Genomic DNA, 13,708 nt, shown 5'->3' with positions numbered 1-13,708 from the left:
TCCTTAGATGAATACACTGCTACCAATACAGGAAGAGTGCGGAAAGTATATCACAGCCTCAATTTCAACGCACCTATAGAATGAAGGAGCTTTGTATTCAACCCTGTCCGTAGAAACCGTAAACCCTGTTATCTCGGAGACATCTGCCTTAGATGGCGTGTCTTTCGGTACCGTCAAACCTTGCCTAGATCTTGAGACGGTTGGGAGCCAACGAGAATTGTGTAGTAAAGGGTCCAGAGGGAGCGAACCACTCCGGTTCTTACTCGCAAGACATCGGTTAGAGCTGACTTTCCCTGGTCCGTAGCATTGCCCTTACTGTCAGCAGAGTTAGGCTCGGAGACATAGCAAAGTATAAGTCAAATGTCGAGTCCTTTTCGACCGTTCCGTCCTCGATAGGGGCAAAAGGCGTCGTCTGGACTCACTTAGCCAAACTTTGATCATAATTGTATTACACGGGAGGAGGAATCTGCTCTTTTGTTGAGCAAAATGCTGTGTATAAAAGCTGCCTTTCCCCCCTTGTCTGAAGCAACTGATCTTCCTTTCCTCAGTATCTTCCAGCCCATCTACCGACAGTCTTCTATCACTCTTCGATAGATTTTGGGCATCGATAACAATCCTGTTTACGCACATTGCTATCAGAAGACGTAAGTACCAACTTAATTTGTCTCTATTGTAACGACAGCGGAAGATGCTAACAGTAATGCAGGACACTTGGACTGCAACTCCGCACTCCAAGTGTTTCGATTTTTATTTTATATACACACATATTCGGGCTTTACTATCCCGTAAGTACTACCATTCACTCATCTAATTGCCAACATCTCTTGTACTCACTACGTCTTCAGGACTCTACCTCAACATGGGTTCCACAGCGAACACACCCATGCCCTCCGCCTCCTTCTCCCATCTCCCTTGCGAGCTCAGGGAAATGGTCTGGGCGGTCTCTGTGAGGGACACACAGAGAGCCGCCCACTTCTTCACAGTTTCGGCACAACCCAGACTGACTGCCAACGGTCTTGGGTTCGAACTCGCGGCACCCATGCCCCAAGACGATCCAGTATCCGTGGAGGACCGGATCGTGGGCAATCCATCGGCGTACATGCAAGACGCCAGCCTTTGGACAGCCTGCGCGAGTTCCCGAACTTTCATGTCCCGCCAATACCGTCGGCTCTGGCAAGCCATGAACCCCCGTCCACATACCGACCCCTTTGTTACCTGTGGGTTCACCCGCGACGGGGAAGAATGGCGGTTCAAGGTCTTGCCATCACAGGACCTCTTCTGCATACAGCCACTGAACACCGGAGCTTCGTGGCATGTATACTCTCGTTACATGCTCCCGGGGAGAGGTGATCGCGTCAGACTCACCAATGTGGCCCTCAAATTCGATCCCGCCTGGCTCGACTCATCAGTAGTCAAAGACGAGGTGCCACATGCGGCTGATGGCCCTCTCGGGTTCATCATCCGCACTCTCCAGGCGGTGGCAGAGGGCGCGATGGGCGCTGGCTTTCAGTTCTGGCTCATCGACCGTACCATTCGGAAGAGAGAGCAGCCACTGCCGTCCAGCCCGCCACCAGAGGACAGTGACGAGGAAGATGCAAAGAGGTCCGAGCCGGCGGTATTCCATGGTCGCGACAAGCGGTACGTCCACATCCGAGACGAGAGCGAGTGCACGTGGGACGCCTCAAAGCCTACCACGGCGTTCCGCTTCCTCGACTGGCTCCAGATCGAGGTCGGGCTCAACACTCGCTGGATGATGGCACACCGGACGGAAGCACAGCGGACGAAGCCGCCGCTCCCGTATCGCGACCTGGATGAACTGGTCATGGTGCTTGCTGAGGAGGATCTGTGATACCTTTCTTGAACTGTAAGTTATCCTTTGTCTTTCGTCACATGCCTTGATTCTTTTGCTAACTTGTTCCCAGATTTGTCTCATCTTGTTTTCTAGATTGTTGGATTAGCGTCCTTTACCATTTGTTGGAGCTTTTGTTGGAATCTGTATGTTGTTGTTTTGGAAATACTTTTGATGACATAAAACAGTGCAAGGCTGTCGTAAACAATGGCATTTATGAGAATGGAGATACCCTTTCTTGTTAGGTGTTACTGTTGTACACCGCGTTTTGGAATTAGAGCTGGTCGCTTCATAGATACTGTACAGATACCCCTTTGTGTTTCTCCTCGAAGCCTTGGGCTCAATATCAACTTCTTTTCGACATGTCACAACCATTTGTCTCCATCCATCAGTAGATAAGTGACCTCTCTGTCCTTCCTCAAATGATGTTTACTGAACAATTTTTCTTGTCGTGATGAACCCGCTTGCGCGTATCACCTCTAGGCGTCCCAATGGCCTTGGCATCTCTTTATCCGTCGGAATGTCGTTGATGATCTGGAGTCACATTCAACCTTCTGGCATCGGACTTTGCTGACCAATAACATCAGCCTCGCATATGTGATCAAGTCACCCTTTTGTCTAAGCGCCCGGCATACGAAGATCTACAGCCGTGTAAATTAAGTCACCCTTGGCCGCTTTTAACCATTGCCTCTGTTCCCGTTCTTCTTCTCTTCCTCTATGTCTATCTTCATAGAGAGAGCTTTCTCTTCCTTTATCTGGTAAACGGACTCTCATATATATGCGTCTTTACCCTATATATGGTGTTGCTCAATTTTCCTTCTCCAAGGCAAATTGCTTGCATATATCGCTCAATGGTCACTTGCAAGCGGAGACAACCACTTCGCTGTCTCTTGTGAAGATCAAGCAAATAGCGTTCTTTTTCACCCAGACAAGTGCTGAAAGAAGCAACTCGGCGCGGTATACCGTTGTTGGTGGTGATTGTGCGAAGTCGTGGTGGTGTCTACCGTTTCCCCAAACGCTCCAATCGTATATGTAGTGCTACCAATAGCATTACATCGTCAACGGCTCTCGCAGCCTTGGCAAGCAGATCGGTTATCGCCTCACTCGCAGATTGAGTCAATGTAGATATTTGGCTTTATTCGGTAATTTGCAGCGTCGTTGGGGACGAAAACGGATCGAAACCGTCTTGTGGTAGAGGGTCATCGTCAACGTCTCCAATGCGTGTAGATGCCCACCATGGACATACAGACATAGTATAATAGCGGCGTCTCGGACTCCGAAGAGCCTTATGTAAGGGGCATAATTTCATAGTGGCAGTACTCTGATATCTTAGCACTGATCACATCATAATCGGGCCTTGGTGAGACTATCTCATACCGCTAGTCCAGTCGCGCGTCGACCCCTTGTCTACGGCATGTTACTGGGCCACAGCACTCGAATGGGAAACGTGCACGTTCTGTTCTCGCCAGAGAGCACCAGAGGCAGTAAGTAATACCTACTACTACTACTACACATTTAGCTTCCGGCAACTAAGCTGCAGCAAGGGCAGCTAAAAATAGGGTTGATGGCCGTTCCCAGGTGCCGGCGTCTTCTTGGCTTCACGTCTGTCACCCTCGAGCGTCACATCACGACAGTTCACCATTTGTGGAAACTGTGGGAAAGGGCCTGTAATCGGCGGCCGCTTATTGGGCCTGCGGCAGCTTGGTTCACCCGCCGGCGCGGGCAAACTTTCCGCATGATGGAATATCAAATTATATTGACGATGCCTGGCACTGTAGCATTGAAGGCCAAGCATGCAGGGCGAGTCGAGGATAGCCTGGGCTGGATGAGCGATGAGGGGAGGGAACAGGGGTCAGCCATGGTCAGACAGAGAGACGGCAAGGCAGCCTCTTTGTACCAGTATCGTACGGTAAGAGCCGTATTACGATCTAGTGTTTGCAATTGGGTGCATCACGTCGTGCAACTCGAAAGAACTCGAGTCTTGATACTCCATACTTTTACCCACAACTAGCAGAGAACGAGTATAGCGGAAGATGGTGGAATGCCGACTGAGTCCACTTGCCTCGTCTGGGCACACCTCCGCCCTTAGCCCTTAGCTGAGAGTCATTTGATTAGCTGATTGAAGCCTCCAGGACCCGGCAGTTTGCTGCTAGCATTGGGTTTTCGGCACCTAGCGGAAGAGGCGGAGGGGCGGAGAAGCATAATAGGGATGATACTCAACAATAGGACGGAGTACCGGTGTGGATGGTGGTATTCGAAGCACGATTCGAAGTGTCCAGAGCTTCGGACGTGTTCTTCTAAACCTGCGCCGGTAGGATGGTTCAGGAAGGAGACTCCAGACGAGATCGAGGGAGCCTCTGCACGAGTTTGTCATCGTTTGTGCGGCTCACAGGCGTTGCACGGAAGACGCGTGCTAGTGCTCCGTGCAAGCTTACTGCCCGGGGGCGTGGGAGCTGGTGTCACATCGAGCTGCATGATGCCAGGCACGGATACCTTAAGGCCGCATGAGGCCCATGGCAGACTGAGCCCCTGTCAGCTGTGCTTGTGCAAGCCTGGTCGGTGTCGGTATCGTTTATGTGCGAGCACCAGGTAAGGTATACACGGATATGTAGCGAGGGCGGCGAGAAAAAAAAGAGGGCAAGCCCAACCAGGGCAGACGAGACAGAGAAAGAAAAAAATTATATATGGACATGATCGGCAGCTCCTGATCGCAGTTGTTTCCCACCAGACTCTACCACTCCTCTTGGCCGCTCTGCTCCTGTCGACCAGTCCAGCTCCAGACGATGACTCTCAAGAACCTCCTGGCCATTGCCGGCACGCTGCCGCTTGCCTCAGCCATTGGCTGCCCTCACATCAACGGCAACGGCAATGCCAACATCAATGTCGCTCGAGCCCATCCTGAGTCCATCTTGGAGAAGAGATTCAGCCCGGACGGCCCTGACTTCGGCACATGCCCTCGCAAGAGCAAAGTTGCTGGAGGAGGTACTCGCAGCAGGCAGTGGTGGCCTTGCGAGCTGAACCTGGCTGTGCTCCGCCAGTTTTCTGAGAAGTCGAACCCCATGGGCTCTGACTTTGACTATGCCACTGAGTTCAGCAAGATTGATGGTAAGTTGGAACGGCTGAATTGATCGACTATACCAGGCCAGATGCTGATATCGAGGATAGTCGACCAGCTCAAGAAGGATATCACCGCTGTGCAGACCACTTCCCAGGACTGGTGGCCCGCCGACTTTGGCAACTATGGCCCGTTCTTCATCCGTCTAGCATGGCACAACGCCGGTACCTACCGCTCCATTGACGGACGCGGAGGAGCCGGTCAGGGCCAGCAGCGATTTGCCCCCCTCAACAGCTGGCCGGACAATGCCAACCTGGACAAGGCCCGTCGTCTGCTTTGTAAGTCGACCCTAGAAGCGGCCGTGAACCATTCAGAGGCCATCTTTTGCTAATTAGCCGTGCACGGCAGGGCCCATCAAGCAAAAGTACGGCAGCGCTCTCTCATGGGCCGACCTGTTCGTCTTCGCCGGCAACACTGCCATGGAGAACATGGGCTTCCCCACCTACGGCTTTGGCTTTGGTCGCGAGGATACCTGGCAGTCGGACGAGGGCATCTACTGGGGTGGCGAGCAGGAGATGTTCCCCGAGGCGCTCAACAACGTGGTCCGCTACAACGGAAGCACAGACTTCACTGCGCGAGCGGATCAACTCGAGAGCCCGCTGGGCGCCGTCAGCATGGGTCTGATCTACGTTGACCCCCGCGGACCCAACGGAACCCCTGACACCAAGGCCTCTGCTCTGGACATCCGCGAGACCTTTGGCCGCATGGGCATGGACGACGAGGAGACCGTCGCCCTGATCGCAGGTGGCCACGCCTTTGGCAAGACCCACGGCGCCGTGACGGGAGACAACATCGGCCCCGAACCTAACGCCGCCAGCATTGAGCTGCAGGGCCTTGGCTGGAAGAACAGCTTTGGATCTGGCGTTGCCGACAACGCCTACACAAGTGGCCTTGAGGTTATCTGGTCCCGCACTCCCACCAAGTGGGCAAACGGTGAGTGCCTTCTTGCCTCTTTACTCCTTCATCCTGTATCAGCTACTGACAATTGCTCGCAGAGTTCCTCTTCTCCCTGCTCAACAACAACTTCACACTCACCAAGTCCCCCGATGGTGCCCCTCAGTGGGAGGCGCTCGATGCCAACGCATCCTACCCCGACCCCTTCATCAAGGGCAAGTTCCGCAAGCCTACGATGCTGACCAGTGACCTTGGTCTCCGCGATGACCCCATCTACAACAACATCTCCAGGACGTTCCTCAACGACTTTGACTACTTTACCGAGAAGTTCGGCCTTGCCTGGTGTAAGTCAGCGTACCACCCTATGATGCATGCCCTAGCTGACCATTGTCCCAGACAAGCTGCTGCACCGTGACATGGGTCCCATCGCACGCTACCTTGGCCCCGAGGTCCCCAAGCAGGCCCCCCTCATCTGGCAGGACCCTCTCCCCAAGCCGGCTTACACCACTCTGGCCGCCTCGGACATTTCCTCGCTGAAGCAGCAGATTCTCGCCGCCCCCGGTCTCAACGTCTCCAACCTGGTCACCACTGCCTGGGGCTCTGCTTCGACCTTCCGCATCTCTGACAAGCGCGGTGGTGCCAACGGAGCTCGCATTGCTCTCCAGCCCCAGGTCAACTTTGCTGCCAACAACCCTCCCCGTCTGCAGGCTGTCCTCAAGGCTGTAAGTAAAAATACCACACAAGTCACAAGTGCTTTCTGCTGACAACTGCTTCTCCGCCTATAGCTCAAGGGTGTCCAGTCCAAGTTCCAGTCCAGCGGCAAGAAGGTCTCTCTGGCCGATCTCATCGTCCTCGGTGGTGTCGCTGCCATTGAGAAGGCTGCCAAGGCTGCTAACATCACCCTCACCGTGCCCTTCACCCCCGGTCGCGTTGATGCCACCCAAGATCAGACCGATGCCTCCACCTTTGCCTTCCGTGCGTCCACCCCCCACGCAGTGATGACCCCTGCATGTTGAGTCGCATGTGCTAACCTTTTTGCTGCAGTTGAGCCCAAGGCTGACGGTTTCCGCAACTTTGGCCACGGCACCACCTCGTCGCTCACTGAGGAGATTCTGGTTGACAAGGCTGCCCTCCTTACCCTGAGCCCTCCCGAACTGACGGTCCTCATTGGCGGCATGCGCGCTCTCTCTGCCAACTTTGACGGCTCCTCCACCGGCATTCTGACTTCGCGCCCCGGCCAGCTCACCAACGACTTCTTCGTCAACCTGTTGGGCTCCTACTCGACCTGGTCCGTCGTCAACGGCACCAACGAGGAGCTGTTCCAGAGCACGGACTCGAACGGCAAGGTCCAGTGGACTGCCTCCCGCTCCGACCTCATCTTTGGCTCTCACCCCGAGCTGCGCGCCCTTGCTGAGGTCTACGGCTCTTCTGACGCTCAGAGCAAGTTCGCCAATGACTTTGTCGCCGCATGGGCAAAGGTCATGGACCTTGACCGTTATGATGTCAAGGGACACAAGAGCGCCTACTAAGGGGTTGGTAACGTAGAGTTGTACTTTCAGAATATTGTATATAGGTAGTCACATTGTTATAATGACTAGATTAGCAAGGCACAGCTGCCATCATGATGAACAAATACATGCAACTTCAAATGACTTTGCTCCCAGTCTGTCTGTTTTCCCGGTGATTATGAGCTCACCGCCAACTGATGTCGTCCACCATTCGCTTCCACGGCGATCGATTTGCGTAACACAACGTGTCACAACGATCTCGTGGCCTAACTGGTCCTACGAGGTACAAGCTTGTGTTGTACCATGGAACAATTCATCTGCTCGCCACGACCATTTGAAGAACATGTGCGATCCACATGTGTAACAGTTGGGAGGATGTAAGTTTGCTCAGTGTGTGATGTATACCGAATTACACAATATCTATCTGTCCTGCTTCTCGCTCGACATGGTGAAAATTACGCGCACATACATAGTACAGTATCACAACAACTACTGCAACGAGGGAAAGCAACTGCCCTCGGTCTGGCGACACAAAGTGCTACTACTGGTTTGCCTTGCGCGCAGAGAGACAAAAAGTTCCGCGTAACGCCGCGTCGGGGAGTTTCTGTGTTGCAACCCTCATGCTGTTGAGCGGCCGCAGGTATGGGGGGGCGTTTTCGGCCTTTTTTCTCTTGCGCTGACGAGGTGTAACTACTGTATTCGGCTGATAGAATAGTTGATCAAGGGTGTTGTGTCTCTATGGACGGGGAAAAGAGTCCGTCTTGTGTGTGGCAATGTATGCGAGGGAGGTATCGTAGCATACACAAAAAGTACGCAAAGGTGCATTGTTCCATTAGGAGTCTTTGTCGTTTTCTATTGATTGAAATGGAACGGTATGAGTTTCATCCGGTGTACCTGCATACTCTCTAGAGTTATCGTGACATTAACTGATTGAGTCAAACCACAACTTATTTGATCCTTTAGCTGATTCAGCCCTTTGAGCCCATGTTCTGGTTACATCGCCGATGCTTAAGGCCTATCAAGTTAAAAAGAGTAAAAAGAGTCATCATGCTTACTGATGGCTAGTGGTTTACAATACAATCTACGCAATTGGCTATACATATGTAACAAGCCTCTTTCAGCCCCAAGTCAACCTCGTCCCGCACAAGTGAGATTCGGACCGTTCCCGAGAAGTCAAAAAGGCCCAACAGGGGAGGAACAATAAGCGTGGAGGATCAGTAAGAAATTCCGATTTCAGAACTTCGCACTTTTATGCCAGTTCACCACATGGCATCCCGGTCAACTCGACTATTACGACCCAAATTGTGTAATTCTGAAGAAGGCACCTTGCAGTTTCTCGATTTAGATAGGGCAGCCTATTTTCGGGGACGGTGGTCGGCCAGATGATGCTCCGATGAGGTTGTCGTGGACAAGTGTTTTGCGGCATGCACGAGGGCAGGGGCTAATTTCTGACATAAACCCATGATCGCTGTTTGTTTCCCCATGTTTTCTGTGTCTGTTACGCTTGTTGGAAGTTGTTCTGAGTTTTTGTGATAGATTTGTTGGACTAGCTTGAATAAGGAGGAGAAGAGGTATTCCAAATAGTCGCGGTTGTTGGAGAGTTGGTGTACGGATAGTTATTTTGTCCGGTCCATGGAAATGCTGTCTGAGTCCGCATGGACGGTTTCACACATTCGACCCGGTGCAGTTAGGGAGGAACGATCAGGTTGTGCGGTTGATGAAGAATATGCCCTCTTGAGGCAATATTGTTTTCATGCCACCCGATAGTCTTTGATCGATACAGCCACTAAGGTATAGAGACTCTCCTGAGTCTGGAGCAGAGCAACTGTGCTAATTGCTGATCCGGGGTAAAGCGACTAGCCAGCAGCCGGTTGCCCATGATCTGCTGCTGATCAAGCAACGTCTACTTTTAGAATAGAACAACGCGTGCATGCTGATGCCGAGACAACTTGTGAGATATGATATAACTCACGAGGCCGGCACAAGTGTAAGCAGCGGCGGAAACAACCAGGACACGCCTTGACTCGTCGAGGGCAAGTTACGATTCGGACACTCGGCCTGCGTGTCATTGTCTAACTGCTTACTGAATGATCTGGCATAATAAACAACGCCTCGTAATTACTCTCAAATTCAAGAACAAGAGGAGGTTCATCAGATACAGTTGTCAGACAAAGCGGTATATACAGGGTAACACCTTGATGCCCTTCCCTTAGGGACGCTGACCTTACTTCCAAGGCTATAGTTATACCTGCCATAGCTCTCGACATGCCGTGTTGTGAAATGAACAAATATAGATGGGGCTACTATTGTGCAAGCACCGAGGGCGCAGTAATGGTGAATGAATCTTTTGCAGAGCTCGACCTATGTTAACGGCAACTTGGGGTTTCTTCAAAGCTGATCTATTCAGCTAAGACTACGGCAAAGACGAGACTGCAACCTATATTAGGCCACATGTTGTCCAATATGATGAGGTAGATGAAAAGGACGTTAATGCTAAGGATCTAATTCTGCTGGTAGCCATAATGGCATCTAGTTCTCCTTTTCTCCCGATGACTCGCATGATATAGAAGGTTTCAAGGGGGTTGATTTCAGACACAGACATCATATAATCTTCACCAATATCATATCGCTCACCCGTCCCTTGAAGACGTTGAACCAATACTCCTTCGCATCGCAAATTACATTGGGGGGCCTTGACAGCTGGACAAGTCCTAACCGTTGCCAAACAGTGCAGCAGTTTGTTGTATCATACCCGCTCTCTTTCAGTAGAAGCAGTATCAACGAACCGGCGTCAAGTCTCGACGCAAGCATGAAGCATTGAGCAACAGTTCCAGCAGGGACGTGATCTGTTCCTAGCAATGACGAGTCGTAGTCTACCCATATATTACCCACTTGCCCTTGCATCATGTCAAGTTCTAATAGCCCAAAATGCTTCCTCATTTCTTGGCTCATAGGTGGTTTGTACTTGATCGAGGTCGGTACCAGGTGGCCCCGTAGCAAGAGATACCCGCCGCTGAGCTCACCGGTTGGATCCGTCTGATACGGAAAGCATTTAACCTCCTCGACTTTGCACAGGGCACTGAGACCGGTTCCCATATCGAGAAACTTTACCGGACCCAGTGCTGCTGCCCACGACCACGTCGGAGCTCTCCATACCTGCGGGCGTTGATGCCATTCAATGCCCTTTGTCGAGTCATCAGACATGGTCTCTTTATGCCACGCCAAGTCATATAGCAGATAATCCGTCCACATTCCCGCAACGTATTCGCACTTTGAAGAGTGTTGGAAAAGTTTCGCTATGCCTGATATTGCTGGAAAGATGTCACTCTCGAAAGTCAGGTCAAGTTTTGTATATTCTTCCACCAGCATGTGCCAGATCCTGATCAGTCGGGCCTCCTCCAATTTCTGCCAGTGACCGTGATTAAAAATAGCCTTTGACTCCAAGATTCGCTGTGCGGACGCTGTGTACACGTCCGCACTTCCACCACCAGAATTAGCAGCGGTTGGAAGTGTACACTGGCAGGTAGCTGCTTGGAGACACTCCCACGAAAGTTCCTGTGGCCCAAAGTGAAGTATTCTTGATGGCAACAGGCGCTCCTGAAAGATCCACCCACGAGTGAAGGTCGGCAGTGTGGAAGACTTGACAAGCCTCTGGTCCATGTATCCTGGGGAATGTGTCAACGCTCTGCGAAAGCATAGGGCAGCCCCTTGACCCAAAGATGGAACGGGTATTATGCTTGGCTTCAGCTTGTAATCGATGCCGCCGAAGAGACTCTCTTCGGAGCCAGAGGCTTTCGATGCGGATATGACGATGTATGCGTTTTGGTAGACTGAGCTCATCTTCGCTGCCTCCCTTCTCCAGTCGTCCTTATTATCCTGAACGATGCAAAGGCTATCGATCCACAATAGAGAGATGCCCAATCTCCTCGCGACAGTAATTGTGTCTTGGAAGAGACGAGGCAGTACACTCCAAGGGATTCCCTGTTTGTGTAATTCGAGATTGGCGATTATTGTGCTCGAGGGTCGTGACGTGCCCCAGCAGTGGGTCAGACATGCGTATTTCGGATTCTCGCCATCATTGACGTCGAATTCTCTTAATCGGATGTGGTCATTGTCAGTAGAGCCAATATCAAGAATTCGCCGCGGCAGTGGCCCTGTTGAGTCGGACTTCATCATGTGGCATCCATGGCTGTCGTCACAGTGCCTGAGTTTCTCTGCCGCCCATTCAAAGCTAGCATCGGAGTCTGTTGTTTTTGGGAGATCCGTTACTCCAACAGGTACGTTCGGGAAGATGCGCTCAAATTCAGGGGTTTCTGGCCAAGCAAGTACTTTATGTCAGTATCAGCATGCTATGAATGGCATTGCCACAAACTCCAAGTTTAAGTAACGCGACGACGCCAGCTGCACTGCTCTACAGGGACAGAAACCTTACTGTGCGGTGGCGGAGCAAAAACGGCGATCTCCAGCTGCCGCTTGAAGAGGGTCAGGCTAAGGCTCCGGCATGAAGCGGCCATATTCATGTCCATGCGGAGCCACTCGACAGAATCCGAGTGCTGGATATCATGAGAGGCATCATAGCCAACAATACTCTGGATACCGGCACTCAATACCGAGCAAGAAACACAGCCCGACTCTGCCCCTTGGAACAGGGCCGCGAGGTTTGTAATGGCTGCAGTTGGTCCGCTATTTGAGCTTGGCGGGTGGTGGCATGAGGAGCAAGGCCGGGTTTCGGGTGCGGATTCGAGGCCAGACAGCGACATGATGTACGCAGTTTCCAGTTTGATGTCATTGCTTATCTGTAAAGAAGTTCCAAGGAACAGTCATCGACCGCTGCGATTATCAACACCACCCGTAAGTTCTTGGATACCGTCATTATCCAGATTCGGGGTCTCGGACAGTTTCAGCTGAAGAGGGGCAACGACTCGATGATCCCGGACCCGATGCAGCGCCCCCCCTGGTAGGGCTAAGCCGAGATTCCGCTTAATAAGGGGCGCCATATTGAATCTGGGCGGGAATTGAGATGCATTGCTGTGATGGTTGAGAGAAGAGACGATGATGCCAGTTTTGTAGATTTATCTACCAAAATAGAGGCCGCAGATGTTCACGACGTGAAAGGATGGGACACTGCAATTATTACACTGAGCTGTTCAGATACAGTAGGCGGTCTCTTGAGCACACGTGACTCTGGTCTGTCATTGATTCGCAGCTGTCCTCACCATAATTCACTCCTCCTCCTTCTCTCTCCTAGGATATGCCCTTTCAAACGCCATATCGAGACGTCATTTGCCCCAATGATGCCTGCATCGTGAATTTCGCAATGGCCGCGGCCCAGAAATCCGGTGCGCCGGCACTTGGGCAAATCGACAAGTGCCGGCTGCTCTACACCATTTACGACCAACGCCCGCCGTTTGCGTAACTGAGACACAGCCAGAAGCAGGGATTGCCATGGAATCGCCATGGAGTTATCGTCAGGATATTGGAATGGACGCAGCGCTTACTAACAAGGTAAATCCTGGGCTTTGGGTCCGCCGCCAGCACCTCGGCGCCCCCATGCTAAACTCAATCTCAAGACATCTACGGATACCCATCCAAGGGTCTTGGCTATGCTGTGACTACAAGGCTCAAGAGGGCTGGGCACCGGCCGTCTAGCTCACTATCTCAAAGCCACTGGACCGCGCCACTGAGCATCGCCTAGCTGCTGGTTCTGGTGCTGCTTCAGCTGGGCTCAGGCCATTCATCGCGTGGCCTGGCAAACATGTGAAGGCCAATCGGTCCATAGGTACGCTAGCCAGAGAATTGACTTCGGGACTGTCTTGTCCTCCATATTCCACTGATGAGGGCTCCGGCGTTATGTCCGTGTACCTCATAGCAGGATTCGCTCTCGGCTTCTAGAAGATATGAATGAAACAATTGAAACGGACGGCCATGTCATCCCTGCTCCGGTTCCCCGGCCTCCGTCTCTATCGGCACCGCGGATACGGCACGGCGGGGTTCAGTCAGAGTCCGCAACCCGACGATCTGTGTTGGATAACCCACCAAGCACTTCAGCTCCGTGTCCACAGTATCGAGGCGTGTCTGGTCCCGAGTGGCTTTTGGAGACATGGGGAATGCGCACACCATGAAAGCCCGCCGCTGGCTACGCAAACGATCGACTCCGTACAGAGTTTGGCTAGCTGCCGATGGCCTACCACTCCGGCAGCCCGTCTTTCGACTACTCCACCAAGGGGTGCACAGCTCTGAAGTGTGGACGGTATGTCATCGGTTGACTACTTATACAAAGTCTGGTCTCGTCCCTTGCTGCGACTGCTCATCCCCGGTACTTTGTGCTTCATGGTAGGTCGC

The 13,708-nt window shown here is 52.2% G+C and overlaps 3 protein-coding genes across 3 annotated transcripts; 2 read left to right on the top strand and 1 right to left on the bottom strand.

Annotated features, from left to right (window-relative positions):
• Positions 1–859: 859 nt before the first annotated feature.
• On the top strand, positions 860–1,849 carry BBK36DRAFT_1121112 (hypothetical protein; the record flags this gene model as incomplete). The annotated part of the gene is made up of 1 exon (XM_024890791.1): positions 860–1,849. The coding sequence occupies one exon, from the start codon at positions 860–862 to the stop codon at positions 1,847–1,849; it is 990 nt and encodes a 329-aa protein (XP_024748885.1).
• A 2,597-nt stretch (positions 1,850–4,446) lies between these two features.
• On the top strand, positions 4,447–7,489 carry BBK36DRAFT_1135493 (bifunctional catalase/peroxidase). Its single transcript, XM_024892664.1, has 8 exons — positions 4,447–4,468; positions 4,523–4,954; positions 5,015–5,242; positions 5,313–5,897; positions 5,960–6,202; positions 6,255–6,580; positions 6,644–6,833; positions 6,903–7,489. Exons 2-8 carry the CDS (start codon positions 4,633–4,635, stop codon positions 7,385–7,387), a joined length of 2,379 nt encoding a protein of 792 aa, XP_024748884.1. The 5' UTR covers positions 4,447–4,468; positions 4,523–4,632; the 3' UTR covers positions 7,388–7,489.
• Positions 7,490–9,967: 2,478 nt separating this feature from the next.
• Positions 9,968–12,126, bottom strand: BBK36DRAFT_1202058 (HET-domain-containing protein; the record flags this gene model as incomplete). Its single annotated transcript, XM_024897197.1, has 2 exons — positions 9,968–11,679; positions 11,799–12,126. The coding sequence occupies 2 exons, from the start codon at positions 12,124–12,126 to the stop codon at positions 9,968–9,970; spliced, it is 2,040 nt and encodes a 679-aa protein (XP_024748883.1).
• Between the last annotated feature and the right edge of the window lie 1,582 nt (positions 12,127–13,708).

Source organism: Trichoderma citrinoviride, assembly GCF_003025115.1.
Source record: "Trichoderma citrinoviride strain TUCIM 6016 unplaced genomic scaffold BBK36scaffold_8, whole genome shotgun sequence".
Taxonomy (NCBI): domain Eukaryota; kingdom Fungi; phylum Ascomycota; class Sordariomycetes; order Hypocreales; family Hypocreaceae; genus Trichoderma; species Trichoderma citrinoviride.
This window is presented reverse-complemented; position numbering and strand designations above follow the sequence as displayed.